Source organism: Sarcophilus harrisii, chromosome 2 (assembly GCF_902635505.1).
Source record: "Sarcophilus harrisii chromosome 2, mSarHar1.11, whole genome shotgun sequence".
NCBI classification, from domain to species: Eukaryota; Metazoa; Chordata; class Mammalia; order Dasyuromorphia; family Dasyuridae; genus Sarcophilus; species Sarcophilus harrisii.
In genome coordinates this window covers 126,533,460-126,550,913 of record NC_045427.1, presented here as the reverse complement: position 1 = coordinate 126,550,913, position 17,454 = coordinate 126,533,460, and the positions used below count along the sequence as shown (strand labels likewise).

General features: G+C 36.1%; 1 protein-coding gene across 2 annotated transcripts in view; it reads right to left on the bottom strand.

The window, feature by feature from the left end:
* Positions 1-1,509: 1,509 nt before the first annotated feature.
* Positions 1,510-17,454, bottom strand: part of IDO2 (indoleamine 2,3-dioxygenase 2) — a 77,101-nt gene continuing 61,156 nt past the window's right edge. The window contains exons 8-10 of one of the 2 annotated variants that reach the window (XM_031950741.1): positions 15,921-15,972; positions 9,994-10,142; positions 1,510-5,463 (exon numbers count right to left, since the gene is read on the bottom strand). In XM_031950741.1, the coding sequence (XP_031806601.1) occupies positions 5,108-5,463; positions 9,994-10,142; positions 15,921-15,972 (557 nt within the window). In that variant the 3' untranslated portion in view covers positions 1,510-5,107. The remainder of the gene's footprint in view (positions 5,464-9,993; positions 10,143-15,920; positions 15,973-17,454) is intronic. The other variant, XM_012539988.3, reaches the window with a different exon arrangement.

Below are 17,454 nucleotides of genomic sequence, written 5' to 3'. Positions count from 1 at the left end.
ATTAACTTTACTGTTAAATGAACATAGAAGTGAAACAATAGACTTTTTCTGACAGTAATGTCAATAGGACATCTGTGCAAAAGAAAGTGGAAGATAACATTCAGTGGAGGAAATGCCTCATGGAAGACATGTTCAGTTTCTGGGATAAAGAAAGTATATTGAAAGAAATTCAGAACTTCAGAACTGGGATGAGCCTGAGAACAAAGAGCATAGAATGTCCAAGCTGGAAGGATCTTGAGCACTCAGAAATCAGAAGGTCTAGGACCTAAGAAGATCTGAGCTTGTTGGGACCTTAGAACATAGAACTGAGAATGTTAGCACAAAAAGGGACCTTGGAACATTGAGCATGGAATGTTAGCACAGAAATGGACCTTAAAACACGGAGCACAGAATGTTAGCACAAATAGGGACCTTGGAACATTGAACATAGAATGTTAGTACAAAAATGGACCTTAGAACACAGATCATAGAATATTAGCACAAAAAGAGACCTTAGAACACAGAGCTCAGAATGTGAGCACAAAAAAGGGACCTTAGAACATGGAACAAAGAATGTTAGCGGAGAAAAAGGTCATTGTATACTTAATGGCAAAGTTGTATCTAGCATATATCGTATATATACTTTTTTAAATGTTTGTAGAATTCAATTGAATGGAATTGGAGTTATAAAGTCTCTTAGAGTAAAGAGTACAGCATATTTGAGCAGAAAAAGACCATCTAGTCCAAATCTACTCTTCACAGAGGAGAAAACTAAGAGTGGGATGGCCTTGTAAATTGCAGAACCTGGATCAGAACCAGCTCACTCTCAGGGTAGGCAAGTCAGCCTAGTTGAAGCAGCAAGGCACCCTGAGGAAGAAACAGGAATCAACATATGCTGGGCAAATCAAACCACCTTGGCCACTATTTCCCCTCAATACTTTGAACTAAAGAGCCTTGGAATAGTGATGTTTCCAGCCCAATGCCCATAGTCATCTTCTCGGGAAGGAAGCCCTGAGGAGTTCCAACCCAGCAACTGCTCCTGCTAATGCCACAGGCACAGCTACTGATGACACAGAAAAGAAAGTTCTTGCCACAAAAGCCTTGAACCGTCAAATAGATTCAGCATCAGAAAGTTTTATCATTATATCAAGTCGAAATGATAATAAAGAAGAAATATTAACATTAGCTTTAGTGCTAAGATCCATGGGACATTTCCATCTGACTTGCAGCTGAAATCTTACCTAGTGTTGTCTCCTCCATTAGAATGCGAGCTCCTTACTTTTTTATTTGTATCCCCATCATTTAGAATACTACTTCACACATAATTGGGTGCTAATAAAATATAATAAACTGGAATAAGAATAAATAATAAAAGCTTTATTCATACATTAATTCAGGACACACATCTCATAGTTCCCAGTATCTTGATAATGTCTCTGGGCTCAAATTGGGCAGACTCTCTTAGTTTTTGCTTTCCATATACCTAATTCTTTTCAGATAGTTCAGTTTATTTTTTAAAATACTAAACTTTATTTCAGAGAAAGAATGATAAAAACAAGTTATGAGATGGCTATGTTATTGCTGTTTGTTCTTTATTCTCAAAGAGGATCATGACATCAGATAGGTGATATCATGACACAAGAAATCCATGAATTGGATTTAAGTGAGGGAGGGCTGTATAAGGTCACTGGGCTCACTTTCTCCTCCAGAGTCATCTGGGTCCAGTGGCAAAAGTACTGCAAACTGTCCCGACTTTCTCATGCAAAAAAACCCCAAACCAATTGACCTTTTCGTGTCCCTAAAAGAAAATCTGACCACTCTCTTAAAATCTCAGTCCCTTTATAGTTACTTAGTCACTGAATTATTCTCTTAAACCAACTATCTCTGCCAAAGGTGTTTTCAAAAACAAATAACACACAACTTTATAAAATAATGGATTCAAACTAGTGCTAATAATAAATAATTCATATTTCTACAATACCTTCAAATTTTATAGTCTCACAGGGACCCTGTGAGATAAATAGCATAAGTTTTATATACTAGTTCCTTCCCTGCCACCTTCAAATATTACTAAGCTTCCTCCATTCTTAGACCCACAAGTTATAATCCTATGTCTCTCCTCAGACAGAAACTAGAAACTGCTGTCTATACTCACTGCCTCCTCTTCCTCTTTTTAAAAAATTATTTGTTTTTGTTTTCATTTTTTTCCTCTTTCTCATTCACTCTTTAATCCCTTTGCAATTAGATTTCTGATCACATCATTTGTAGGGAATTATTGTTTCCAAAATTACTGATGATGTTTTAATTACTAAATCAGTTTTTTTCCCCATTCTTCCTCCTCCTGAAAACTCTCTTCTTTCTGGGCTTTTGTGAAGCTATTTTCTCCTAGTAATACTCTTGTCCCCTTAACCTCTCCTTGATCTTCTTTGCTCAATCAGATAATTTTCCCTAAATGAGGATATTGCTCAAGTCTCTGTTGTAAGTTCTCTACTTTTTTCTCATTATACTCTCTACTGGCGGCAACAAGAATTTAATGTTAACCTCTATGCAGATGATTCGCTCATCCATATATCCATACCCAGTTCCAATATCTTTCCTGAGTTTCAGTCATCACTAATTGCCTATTAGACAATTAAAGTAAGATGTCCTAGAGACATATCAAATACATCAAGTTCAAAAGAGAATTTATCTTTCCCTCAAGGTCACTCCTTTTTTGAACTTCTTTCCTTCTCTCAAATTAATAATATTGATAATTTCCTTAATTCTTCACTGTCTCTCATCCCATAGGATCTAGGTAAAGTCTTTCTGGTTCTGCTTCTACATCACTTACATTTGATCCATTCGAATACTCACACAACTTCCATTTTAGTTCAGGATCTGATTGCCTCTTATCTGAATTGTTGCCAGTACCTCCTAATTGATCTCACTGCCTCAAGTCTCTCTTTACTTCATTACATTTTTCCTGCTGCTACCGAAGTGATTTTCCTTAAGCACATATCTGAACATGTCACTTTCCTTCTCAGTAAACCAAATATCCTTCTAGGATAAAATCTAGCCTATTTTATTTAGTGCTAAAAGCCCTTCACAATCTACCTATTCAGGCTCATTGTATATAGCTCTCTGTTTCACACTCTGCTATCCAACTAAACAGTTATTAAAACAGCCTCTTAACTGATCTGATTCTAGTCTCTTGCTCCTTTAGCCCATCCTACACAAAGTGGCCAGGTGCCTTATCTCTGCAACTCAGATTTTGTCATATCCAGTCAAAGAGCATTAATGTTTCTTTGATACCTAGGGCCCGATAGGTGATGTACAGATTCCTCAGACTATCATTTAGTGCCCCTCTCTACCTTTATTTATGTTTTTAGTTTCACTCAGCCAAACTGGAGTACTTGAGTTTCCTTAATATTTTACCACTCCATTTGCCATTTTATCAAATACCATCTTGCCCATGAAATCTTCTCAGATTCCCCATCCTACACCCAGCCTAAAGTGACCAATTCCCCTTATCAATTCTTGAGATAACCATGATATAATGGAAAGAATTGAGTGAGAAAATCAGATCCAATTCCAGATATTCTTTACTGTCCTGATTTCAGGCAATTCATTCTACCTCAGTTTCACCATCTGTAACATGATAATAGCTGAATTACCAATGGGGCTAAAAGTAGGATCTTTAACTTCCTTGAAAAATACTACCAAATATTTGGGTCAGGTACACTCAGTATACCCTAGTAAAAAGGACTGAACATGAGAGAGAGAAAGGTACCCTACTATCTGATGAGGAGGCAAAAACTTCCAAGAAACTGGCACAAGACTTTTATTGAGGAGGCCACCAAAAGAGGAATGAGTTAGGAGCTCACACTAGCTTATTTAGCCTATTTTCCCTAATTATTCTTGCAAATCAGGTACTGAACCATTGTTTTTTAACTCCTACAAGTCAAGTGTTTCTTGAACTCCTCAAACCTGGAGTTGTTTAGAAAATAAAATTAAATAATGAATTATTATAGCACAAATAATAATAACCAAGCTGTACTCCTCCCTCTTGTTAGGAGTCCAATATGACACAGTTCTTAATTATAGCGATTTTTGTACATGTCAGTATGGCATAGCATATAAAATCACTAAATTGGGAGTCAGAAGTAACTTGGGTTCAAATATCACTAACTGTGACATTAATATTAACTGTGGGCAACATGTGGGTCTCTTCGATCCTTAATTTCTTCATTTATAAAATAGAAACAATATTATATGTGATACCTGCTTTTCCATGGCTGTTGTGAAGCCAAAATAGAGTATACATAAATGGCTTTCCAAACTTTTAAACACTATGTAAATGAAAGTTGTTTACTTTGTTTCTCCACTAGATTGCAAGCTCTGTGAGATCAGGGATTATGTCCTGAGAGTTTTTTGCATTCTGTCCAATGATAGACATAAGATATTGTATACAGCATTCATTCATTCATTTATTCAGAAACTTTTATGGAATACCTGTTGGGTGAAGAGCACTGTGCTGACTACTGGGGAAAAGACAAAGTTGAAATAATTCAAAATTCTACAAGCTTTTGTTAAGTACCTACTTTGTGAAAAGCCCTGTGATAGGCATTGGGAAAACAAAGACAAAAATGAACCAGCTTGGAACTTATCTTTTAGGATTTTAAAGACTATAGTAATGGCATTGAATGTTTGTTTAATGAATTCTGAATTTTTCTGGTAAAGAAATAGTCAACAAGGCAATCTCATAGTATTTTATCATAGCATTTATCTAGACTGAGGGCAGATTTACCTTGCAGACAGCACAAAGTAGACATGGTCCACTACATATATATAAATGAGGATGTGTCCAAAATCATTTGCTATTAAGTACTACCCAGACAGAGCAATGTCTTGGACAAAGCGCAATGCTAATCTTTTTCTTTGTTAAGGAACGGCTCTTCACAAAGGAGAACAGGATGTTACATGGAACCCAGAACACAGAGTTCTATTTGATTATACCCACCAATTCCTGACAAACCACTTGAGGAGAGGGGACATGAAGCAAGTGGAAGGGCTGGAAAAGAAATGAGAAGGGAAAAGAAACATTCTTCCTCTTCCTCTTTCCTTTGGCCTACAAGAAGTTGAGGCAAATTCAGTCACATTGCTTAATGATTCCTTCCATGGTTGTGTCCCTGACACTTTTCAGAAAATTGAAGACAGCCGTTCCACCTGTTCCCCTCGCTGCCAGGGCCTGAGGTGTTCCTGGGAGGGGGCTCAGGCCCCCATCTTTGGCCTTGGTTGCCCCTGTGAGGACATACTTGGCTACGATGTTGATGTGACAGCTCCTCAGCTCTGCCAGGGCCATCACACATTGATTATAAGCTTCACGTAGCAGACAGCTCCCAGAAGACAAGATGTATTCCCTCAGGGAAGGGGCAGAGTGGATTTCTTCTATGAAAGCCCTGTGGGAAGGAGGCATGTACTCCCTCATCCTGTGCAAGAAAGCAGCTGAAAGAGAGCAGAGGAACAATATCACTCCCACTGCCTTCTCCCCACATACACAAAGTATCTTTTATATATTATCTAATATATATTACATATATATTATCATATACAATGTATTATTATATAACATATTATTGTTATATTATTGTGTATAATAATTACACATTATATGTTATAAATGTCTTTTATATATTATTAAATACATATTTAATGTTTGTCTTTGCATGCCCAGTGCCTAGAACAGTGCTGAGTATATAATAATTGCTTAATAAATACCTGCTGATTGGTTACAGATTTAGAGCTGAAAATGATTTGAAAAATCATCAAATCTAAGTTTCGCATTTGACAAGTTAGTAAAGTAAGGCCCAGAGACTCATAGTGACTTTTCCACAGTCCCAAAGATCATAAGTGACAGAACCAAGATTTTGAATTCCAAATTCCAGGTATTTTGATTCCAAATCCATGATTCTTTTTATTGACCTGCAATGCCTCTCATGGAGCATGGTAGAAAGAGCATTGAACTTGGAATTGATTGACTTCTAGTCTTGATTCTATCATCTGCTAGTCCTGTGATGTTGGATAAGGCCCTTAACTTCTCACTTTTAGACTTTTCATCTATAAAATAGGGATGATAACATTTCAAATACTTCATGCAGTGATTATAAAGAAAGTAGTTTATAATACTTAGATACATGTATGTATATATATACCTAAATAAATTTATTTGTTTGATTCATATTCATTTGACTTACTCTGCTGGAAATACCTTGTTGTTTATTAGCTGGCAAACTTTGATGTTTGGAGTGGAGATGGATTGACTATAGTATTTTAGGCCTGATCTTCAACAATTTACTTAATAACATAGAAATTGGAAAATCAGAGGAATCACACAGATTTGTTACTATATATGAAAAGTGACAAGCTGAAATCCTTGTGAACAGATATGATCGTGTCTCTCCTCTGCTCCAAATTTTCTATTGCTTCCTATTGCCTAAAAATAGAGTTCTAACTTTTTAATTAGGTAGGGATTTTTTGGGGGGGAGGTGAGGCAATTGGGGTTAAGTGACTTGCCCAAGGTCACACAGCTGGGAAGTGTGAAATGTCTGAAATTAGATTTGAAATCAGGTTCTCTTGACTTCAGGGCTGGTGCTCTATCCACTGCACCACCTAGCTGCCTCTGGGTAGGGATTTTTTTTAACACAAGTTTCTCTACTAAAGTTCTCATTTATCATATGTATAGAGAACTGAAACAAAATTATAAAAATAGGAATCATTTACCTAGTGATAAATGGTCAAATGATATAAGTAGACAGTTTTCAGAGGAAAAGATCAAGGCTATCACTAATCATATGAAGAAATGTTCTAAGTCACTAATAATTAAAGAAATGCAAATTAAAGCAACACTGAGACATCACCTCACATCTATCAGATTGACTAAGATGACATAAAAGGAAAATGACAAATGCTGGAAGGCATGTGATAAAATGGTTATGCATTATGGGTAGAATTGTGAACTGTATAACCATTTTGGAGAACAATTTGAACTACACTTAAAGGAACTATAAAACTGTGCATGTCTTTAACCCAGCAATATTGCTTCTAAGTCTGTAACCCACAGGGATCAAAAAAAATATATATACCAAAATATTCCTCGAAGCTCTTTTTGTGGTGGAAAGAATTGAAAACTGAGGGGATACTCATAATTGGGATAGACTACTACTGTACTATAAAAATGATTAAAGGGATGGTTTTAAAAAGAACTGGGAAAACCTATATGAACTGATACAAAATGAAGAGTAAAATGAAGAGAACAATATATACAGTAAGAACAAAATATAATGAAAAGCAACTGTGAAAATTTTAGTAAATCTGATCAGTACAATAATCCACCACTACTTCAAAGAACTCATGCTATTCACCTTCAGATTGAAAAATGATGAGCTCAGAATACAGATTGAAGCAATTTTATTTTTATTTTGGTTGGTTTTTTAAGACAATAGCCAGTGTAGAATATGAATTACATAACATACACTCTTGTATGGTGAGTGTCAGACTTCTTGCATTCTCAGTGGATAGAGAAGATGGAAGGAGAAAAAGAATGTGGAACTGAAAATTAAAATTAAAAAATAGGGATTGGATGATCACTTATTAGAAGTATCATGTGGGATGTTATACTTCAGAAAGGGGTTGGAATAGATCCCAACTTCTTAAACTGTGGGTTGTAACCCCATATGGGGTCTTATAACTGAAGGTAGAGGTCACACAATTATGATTTATTATCAATAAGTATTTGATTTATATCTATTTTATATACCTATATACGCCGGATTATAAGTGGAAAAAATTTAAGAAGCCCTGGAATAGATTACTTCTGAGTTCCCTTCCCACTATATAATTTTAAGCTATCCAAAGTAAAAACTAAAAATCCAAACACAATGTGGTGCTTCTCCAAGATATTTCCTGCAGATGTCTTCTGTACACATAACATGCATATATATTAGTAGAACTACTGCAGATCAGGCTAAGACACTGTAAAGAGCCAAGCCCAATATCACAGAGAAAGACTAAAGGTTTTCTTCTCATGGTTGGGAGGGATCAGAGTTCAGAGTTGGGGCTGAACTCTGTGGTTCTGGCTTTAAGCCTGGATCACTATCTCTTGGTCCAAAATGCCCTTTACTTTTCGCAATGTCCTGGATTGGGGTAAGGAAATAAGCATTTTCCCTCAAACCAGTAAAGAAATTGCAGAATCTTTGTTTTGGAAGGTTACTGAGGGGTCATCTAGTCTAACCCATCTCAGAACAGAAACCCTCTCTACAATACCCCCAACAGTAATCACCCAGACTTCGATTGCAGAACTTCATTGATGGGAAAGCTACTATTTCCCAATGCAACCTATTCTACTTTTGGATAGCAGAACTGTTAGAAAGTTTTCTTTACAACCAAGTGAAATCTGCTTTTCTGAAACTTCCACCTTTTGCACTTTAGATCAAACAGAAAGTCTATTCTTCTTTCACATGATAGCCCTCAAATAATAATTGCTAGCATTTATATAGTGGTTTATTCATGTTATCTCATTTGACTCTTGGATTAGTCCTATATTGTTATTATTCAATTGTAGCCAACTCTTCATGATCCTATTTGGGGGTTTTCTTGGCAAAGATCATGGAGTGGTTTGCCATTTTCTTCTCCAGGTCATTTTACAGATGAGGAAATTGAAGCACACAGTGCTAAATAACTTGCCCAGAATCACATATCTAAGAATTGTTCAAGATCATATTTGAACTCAGGTCTTCCTGATTCTAGGTCTGGTACTCTATCCATGTTGCCATCTAGTTGCCTCACTTATTCCTCTGAGATAAGTGCTGTTATTATTTTCATCTTACAAATTAGCAAACTGAGATTAAGTGACTTTCCCATGTCATTTAGCTCTTAAGATTCTAAGGAACTATTTAGACTTGGATCTTACTGACTACAAATTCAACACTATCCACTATACCACCTCAACACCTTAAACCTTTTCCACATTAAATACACTCAGGTCCTCTTTCAACAAACCCTGAAGTAGAGTGAGTTTCCAGTTCCTCAGTGGCCCTTCTCTGGATACATTCCACTTTGCCAGCATTCTTCCTAAAATGTGGATTTCAGATCTGAACCCAACATTCCAAATAGAATATGACCAGAGGAAAGGCAAACAAAGCTATCATCTCCTTAACTGAAAATACTCTTAATGAAATCCAAGATTGCTGGATTTTGGAGCCTCCATATCACACCAATAACTGATAACAGAGACTGGTGTAGGACAGAGAATTAGTGGAAGCTTTCAGATGTATTGGTTCCATATGAATCAAAGCAGTTCCCTCAACCAGTTATCATATTGTTCCTCCCTAATTTAGAATGAGGAAACAGCTACTTCGGAACTTCAACCTGAGTCACAAGGAACAGCTGAAAACAAGCTGTTGCCTTGGGGTTTCCTTGTTACAGGCACCAGAGGCCTGCCAAGATCAGAATAGAATTGGCTTGCTGCAAAGATCTTCTGAAGGGCCATCTCTTCCCAGCTGACTCAGGAGAATGTGGATTTTGTGACATTTTATTCGCCCACGGTTTTATTAACTGGAAACTACACCTTTCCTCTTTCCAAGTCTCTTCATGGCATGTGGTGACTATGGATACTCAAAAACTATGCCAGTGAAGCTGGAAAGTCCAAATGAAATCAGAAAGGGAGAATGTGAGGTTATCTGGAGATGGATCTAGTTGGGTAAGCTAAAAATGATATTTTGACTCATCCTCTCATTTGGATTATTTGCTGTAGCAAGACCTCATCAGTCAGCAATCAAAGCAATATTTATTAAATACCTATTAGGTTCCAGGCACTGTACTCAGCATTGGACTTGTGCTCTGTGCTGACTACTTGTACTTCCCACATCCATGGTATCTGGCTTCTTAAAGTACTGGCCAATCTGGAAGGAGTCTTTGGCAAAAGTGTCTGCTGAAATTTTTTTTTAATTTAAATCAAATAAGGAACGTTAAACTTACTGCTTTCCTTGCTATGACAAACACCTAATAACTCATCAAATGCATGAAACACTGTGCTTTGAGCTGCACTTCCTCCGGAATATTTCAATGGCTCTTCTGAGACTCCTTCATATATCAGCCCCTCTGGAATTGCTGGGTTATCCTTCCAGCTGAAAAGACAAACATAGTTTTTTCCTATGAATTCTGTACAAATGGACTGTATAATAAACATGTAGCAAGTGCCTAGCATATGCAGAGTGAGAAGCAGTGAGTTTTAACAGAGAGATAAATAGCTTTCATAATAGGAATATGTGGATTCTGGTCCTTCATGACAAATACTAGCTGTGTGATCGGGAACAAATCAAGTAAACTCTCAGTACCACAGTCACCTGTTTTAGAGTATAAATCACATATAAAATTTCAATCTCCATCAGCAAAGCCAAGGAAGTTTTTATGATAGGTGCTCCTTATATGGATGAAACCTCGGGTCTCAAAAAGCAAAATATGCAGGCATTGTGTCACATTCAAAGACAGGATTAAGAAAGCTCTTATCCTCAAAGGAATTTAATGATTAATGAGGTGACTTCAAAATGCATGAGTCAAGGATGTACAGAACATCTCCTTTTAAGCTTTGAGAACTTAAAAGTTTACTAAGATTTTTGGAACATCCTGCAAGGAGTATTTAGAGAGTAATATAAAATATTTAGAGAGTAATATAAAATAATTCAGGGAGTGAAAAGAGAGAAAAGGTGGGGGCTGGGAGGAAAAGGGGAGGAGAGAGTTAACTGAATAAAAAAGTCACAGAAAGGGTATAAAGAAGAAAGATATTATAATATAAGACTTTAAGGATAGTTAATAAGAACTTTAATGCTGTGAAGGGTTTTAATGACAGGCTGAGTTGCTATTTCATCCAATAAGCAGAATCTTTGAGTGAAGAGTATAATATATCTCATATAAACAAGAGTAAGGGAATTGAGAAGAGGCAAACTGCAGGAAGAGGAGGAAAAAGAAAAAGAGGAGAAGGAGGAAGAGGAGGAGGAGGAAAAAAGAAGGAGGAAGAGGAGAGAAGAAGGGGAGGAGAAGGGAAGAGAAGTAAAAAGTAGTAAGTAAAGATGGGATAGAGAAGAAAGAAGAGAGGAGGGAGAGGGAGAGAAATGAAAAGGGGAGGGAATTGGGAAGTGGAAAACTGCAGGGTGGTGATCCCCCCAGAATCCAAAGATTAACTATTGTCTCCCAGAAGTGCTTGAACATTATAGAGTAAGTGAAGCTAGCTTCCATTCCTGGCTCTGCATTTCACTATCTTGTATAACTTAACTTGTATAACCTAAACTTTGCCCACCTTAGTTTCTTGATCTGTAAAATGGATATTATAATAACATCTATCTCCCATGTAGATGAGAATAAAATGAAATGATGTAAGTGTTTGGCAAACCTTAAGACACTATATAAATATTAGCTATATTATCAAAGACATGGTTCCTACTCTCAAGAAGTTTACATTTCAATATTTCAATGAGGGAGACAATGTACAAATAACTAACTATGTATGGGCATGACCAAGAAAGTGTAAGTGAAAAGTAGTCTTGGGGAATGAGGGAGAGGTAAATGCTGGGAAAGATCTGCAGAAAATGGAATTTTAACTGAATTCATAGGATCATGTTTTTAGAGTTGGAAGAAACCTTCTGAAGTCATCACATTCAACCATCTGTTTTATAAATAATGAAACTGAGACCTAGAGAGATTGTCACACCAAGATCATCCCTTAAACATATATAAAAGATGTTCTGGGTGTGGTAGTGTAGAGTGCCAACACAGCTGGCACACTCTACACATGCCTATGGATAATGCACTGGCAGAACCAGAATTCATTTTCCTGAAATGGAAACCAAAATTTGAGATCTGAGCAACCAAGGAAAAGTTATTGTTTCAAACACTTTCTCCAGCTATTATGAAATGATTCTAGAAAAGGAAAAACTCAAAAACAGCAAAAAATGTTTGGATTCCTCCAAAGCTTAAGCAGCTGTTTGGGGGAAATCTGAGAGGGAAATAGTTGTCTTATCAAACAATTATTTTTAGCCTTTCTTGGAGCCTATTTATGGCAATCCTAAGAAGTAGATAAATTTGAAGAGATTACAAGATTAAAATACATGTTTTTACACCAGGGTCAATGACCTCCCCAAGAAGGTTAATGTTGAATGGGAACTAGAGAGAGGAGCTTCATCTCATAACAAAATCTCTCAACTCTTAAAAATAAAATTTTAAAAGAATCCCAGCTGTAGATAAGATCGGGAACAGAAAAGTAAGAAGAAATTGTATAATTGAAAGTGAAGATATTTCTAATTTTTAATATTGTCAAAATGTCAGTATTCGTAATCATCTATTGTTTTCAATCCAATTCAAAGTACATTCATTGAGGACTTGAATGACATGTATTGCATCTACCCTGGCGATAAAAATATGAAAAATGGCATAATTCCTACTTTTTTAAACCTTTACATTCTATAGTAGGATTATGACAAGGACATAGGTAAGTATATTAAGGGAGTAGAATGTGATTTAACCAAGAAAGAGATTCAGATAAAGTTTTTCAAGAAAATTTGATGACAAAATTGAGGAAAGGACAACTATAAAAGACTTCAAGAAGGACGTGGGAATTCAAACTTTATGTTTAAAAATAGCATAAATTAGGTAGAAATGAAGAATATAAAGAATAATTTGAGCAATCATCAATTCTGTTTTTTAAAAATGTCTATCTTTGATTTTGTTAGGCCATACTAAGTGGTAACTAGGGTGGCACAGTGGCCTGACCACTGGGCCTGGCGTCAGAAAGATTCATCTTAGTTCAAATTTAGCTCCAAACATTTCCTAGCTATGTGACTCTAGGCAAATCATTAACCCTATTTGCCTGTTTTCTCATCTGTAAAATAAAGGGAATGACAAACCAGTCCAGTTTCTTTGCCAAGAAAACCCCAAATGGCGTCATGAAGAGTTTGACATAACTGAAACAATTCAACAATATAAGATGAGAGAAAAGTGGTAATATCAAAAGCATGGGAGAAGTTGATATATTTATCAGGAAAAAACCCCCAATAATACTTATTGGCTTCCAAGAGGGATTTTTAATCTTCTTTAAAGTCCTCTTTGTGTGAAGTCTTTCCTAATCCTCAACTGATAGTACTCCCCTCCCTAACTGCACCCTATTTAATTATTTTTATATATTTGTATTGATTCATTTTATACATATATTTTTATAATCATATTATTGTGATGTTTAAAAAGTTTGAGAGATAGTTTTTTGATATGTATTAATACAAGAGATCAGTGATGCTCTCAAATGTCAAAGATCCCCCTTAGCAGTGGGCTCACAGTTTATATACTCTTGAAAGATTATAGGTATTTCTAAGAGTAGCAGTCTACTCTGATTGGTTAATAATTGGTGAGAAAATGAATGTTCATTTGTATAATGTAGGCATTATTATTAAATTTATTAATAAATTAATTATTTTAAAATGGTTATTGAATTAAAGTAAACAAATACTTTGTTTAGTTCAATCGGGAAACATTTGCCCCTCCAAGGGCCAAGGATTATACAGTCCTTCATCTTGGTATTCTCACAACTGAATACAAGGCTTCATTTATTTCTTTTTTCTTTCTTTTCCTTTTTTAGGGAGTTTGTGCTTTCATAATTGTAAGGAGGACCTGGTCAGATACTTCCTCTGTAATTTATAGTCTTTAGGAAATTGCCTAAGAAATTCAATAACTTGCCCAGAGTCACACAGGAACAGGGATAGACCTGCACTCAGGAATGATTTTGAGACTGGCTTTTCTATTCAATATGACCTGTTTTTTTTTTTTTTTTAAGTTGAATGAAATTGAACTAAAGATTATGGAAACCCCTTAGCAATCATATATTTATGACACATTCAGAAAGCTATGCAAGTTTAGTTGTAGTGTTATGTGGTCTTCTTTTAGACTGAAGGTCAGTAACCAGTATAGTATTATTATTTTACTAATCTGATATTTCATGACAGATATTTTGCAAATGAAGCAAAGAATAAGCAAGGGTTTTTCTTTCTATGACAAAAGAAGTAGCTTTCATGTTGTGTTACAAAGAAGTAGACAGAAAATTAAACATAGAAAGGAAGTCTAACTTGGCCAGGGTTGTTGAGGTCATTAGTGGCAAAGCCAGGGCTTGATTCAGGAATGCTAATTCCTCATTTGATTCTGGACTAGGCATAAGGTCACTATGAAGCCCTTTTGGTCTTCCTTCCCCATATTACCCCACATCTTCATGAAGCAATTCACTTCAACAAGCCAGTTAGGTATAATACAAGGATGACAGGGGACTCTAGGAAAAGAATGCCTGCCTTTGAGGAGCTTGCATTCTCCTGAGGCAAAAGAACATGTACACAGATAATTAAATATTAAATTTCCTAAATATGAAGTAATTTCAATAAGGTAAGGCAGGCTCAGGGGAGCAGGAAAGTGAAGTGAGCTTGAATAGCAGTAGAAATTGCAAGAGGTGGTGACGAGGAGGGAGAACGTTATAGGCAGAAAAGATAGAGAGACTGTACAAAGGCAGGGAATGCTATCTAAGGGGAAGCAAGTGGGCTGTATTAGCTGCAACTTAATGTATGTACATTCTACATAGTAGTATGCTAGTAAATGTTTAACAATTAGCTTTCTGAAAATTAAAAAAAATGTATAGCAAGACAGGTTAAGTTTATTTTCACTTATTAACGTTTTTCTTGCCATTTCTGTAAGCTGAAACAATCAATGAAGCAATAAATAAAAACCTATTTGCCAAGTTCTTAAATGTAAATGCTTATATTGAAAATGTAACAATCAACTCTAGTCAATATGAACTGGCTCCAGCACACCCTTCATTCTTGGTAATACATCTAGAAAGCTAGGTTGAAGATAGATTTTGAAGGGCATTAAATATGAAAATGAAGACTTTTTTTCAAGCCAGAAGTGACTGGAATCCCTTGAAGCTTCTTGAATAGGAGAATGCCATGGTGGAGACATTAAGCATAATAATTTAGCAGCCATATGGAAAGTAGATTGAAAAATTGAAAAAGCTGGAAACTTTAATAATTGGAATCTGGGGTCAGGCTTCATCTTGAGCCTCTTTCCACACAAGGCACATGGACAGAATAATGGAGCTTCCAAAAAAGGCAATGGGACCAACTTTTGAAGGAAATAAATTTATTTTTAAATCTTCTCCTGCTAATATTACTGTATTTGTCTTGCGTTGCTTTTTTCCTTCTCTTTTAATGCCTTATCTCCTAGAGCTGTTAGTCACTGACTATGCAGTTTCCACAGAATCCAGGTCTGTCTTTTCCTTCTAGTGCCAGAATAATCTCTCTACTTTCTACCATTTACCATAAAAAACCCAGTCCCTCAATATAAGAGCTTTTAGATAAATTTTAAAGCTGATTGTTAGATGAATTACGTGCTTAAATTAAGGCATACTGTGTTGTGGATGATTTAGGATTATCTTTATTTTAAGGGGAGAAAATTTATAATTATTAGAATTTCAGAGTGAATAAAGAGGAATATTGGAGTGAGATCTCCTTTGGGCATCTTAAATCCCATTCATAAACTGTTACATACTCCTATTATCTGTCCCATTGAGGAGATAAGATACTGGATTAAGGGGAAAATAGGAATATATAGATGGTAGAGTGTAAGTTCTTGCCCTGACTTTTATAGGACTCAAATATATTTCAGAACTCACAGAAATCTGTCAGTTATCCCTCAGACAGTAATCACACAAACCTAGGACCACAGGCCAAAGAAAATTAAATGTCATTTTTCACTCTAGAGAATTCCCTGATCTTTCAGCTCTGACCTAGATCCAAACAGGTACACTGTACTCTTCTTCTTCCCAATTAGGAAAGTGTTCACATGCCCTCACACAAGGAAAGCAATTGAGCTGTACTTACCCAGAGAGAAAGATCCGGATGACTGCATAAAATATGGCTGGATCTACATAATCTAGGGGAACAATCAAAATGTGAACTTTTCTACAAGCCAAAAAAATTAAAAAGAGACGAGAGAGAGAGAGAGAGAGAGAGAGAGAGAGAGAGAGAGAGAGAGAAAGACACGATGGGAGGGAGGGAGGGAGAGTATGGGAAACAGACAGAGACACAAAGACAGAGACTCAGAGAGAGATACAGAGAGAAGAAGGCAATTGGTTACATGTGCATCGGCTTTATGCTCTCTCAGGCACTTCCTCCATCTGATCTGTACAATGACCTGGAATTAAAGTGGTGCAATGAGAGGGATGGAATGTTCTCTCCTGCAGTTGCCCTCCATGGTGTTTGCATAAATCTTAAGCTATTCCATATGCTGCCCTGCTCTATTTGCTGTCCTCCCCAACTCTGTCATTTGAAAAAATTAATTGAAAAGAAAATTCCCAACAGATCAAGGTCCTCTTATGCTGAATTTTGCTCAAGGACATCATGTTTGTGAGGATAGGTTGGCAGTGGAGTCAGAGGAAAGAATAGAATTTAAATGAAGGGAGTTCCCACATGGTACAGTATAAAGAATGTTGTCTTTGTAGGACCTGTCTTCAAATACTTGAAAAAATCACTTAATTTCTCTGTGCCTGTTTCTTTATAAAATCAAACAATTCTCTCTACTTTGAGGTCACATATTTATGATGCTATCATCCCAAGATCTTAAGACAGGGAATCCAAAGTTAGTAATGGTCTGAATCTTGCTATCATAGAATCAACTCCTGAGTTGAAAAGGACCTCATATGCCATTCAGTCCAATCCCCACTCAAATCATTTCTCTTTCCCATAATATACCCAACTTGTGATCATCCAGCCTCTAAAGACATGTTGGGGAACTCACTATGTCTCAAAGCAGTACATTTCACCTGAACACAAATATAATTTTAGGAGTTTGGATTGGAGGGAAGGTTTGACCTAACATTATTTTGCAATTCTTAGCCATTGCTTTTAGTTCTGACCTAAGAGGCTAAATTCAAGTCAATCCTTTTATCATGTGACACCCCTACAAATACTAGAGGTGTTATCTCCAGGGAACAGAAGACATGAGGGCTGAGACTTTCCAAGTCACATAACAACACAGGGTTGCCCACAATAATTCATGTTTCTATCTAAGTCAAGGATTCTTAAACTTTCTGAGTCATAAACCTATGTGGCAGTGTGGTGAAACCCCTTCTTGGAATAAGGTTTTTAATTGTGTAAAAGAAAATGCATAGGATTTTAAAGGAAATCAAAGGTTAATGAATATATATATATATATATATATGTATATATGTATTTATATGGATATATATATATATATTCTGTTGCCAAAATAAGTTCAATCTTAAGAGAGAACAATATGGCACATCTCCACTTATGAATCTGTCATCCATAAATTTGTTCAAAGTTTTTTTTCATCTTTTTTTTCTATTTCCTGGAAGAACCAATTCTTGAGGGTTCTATAAAAAAATTATCTACT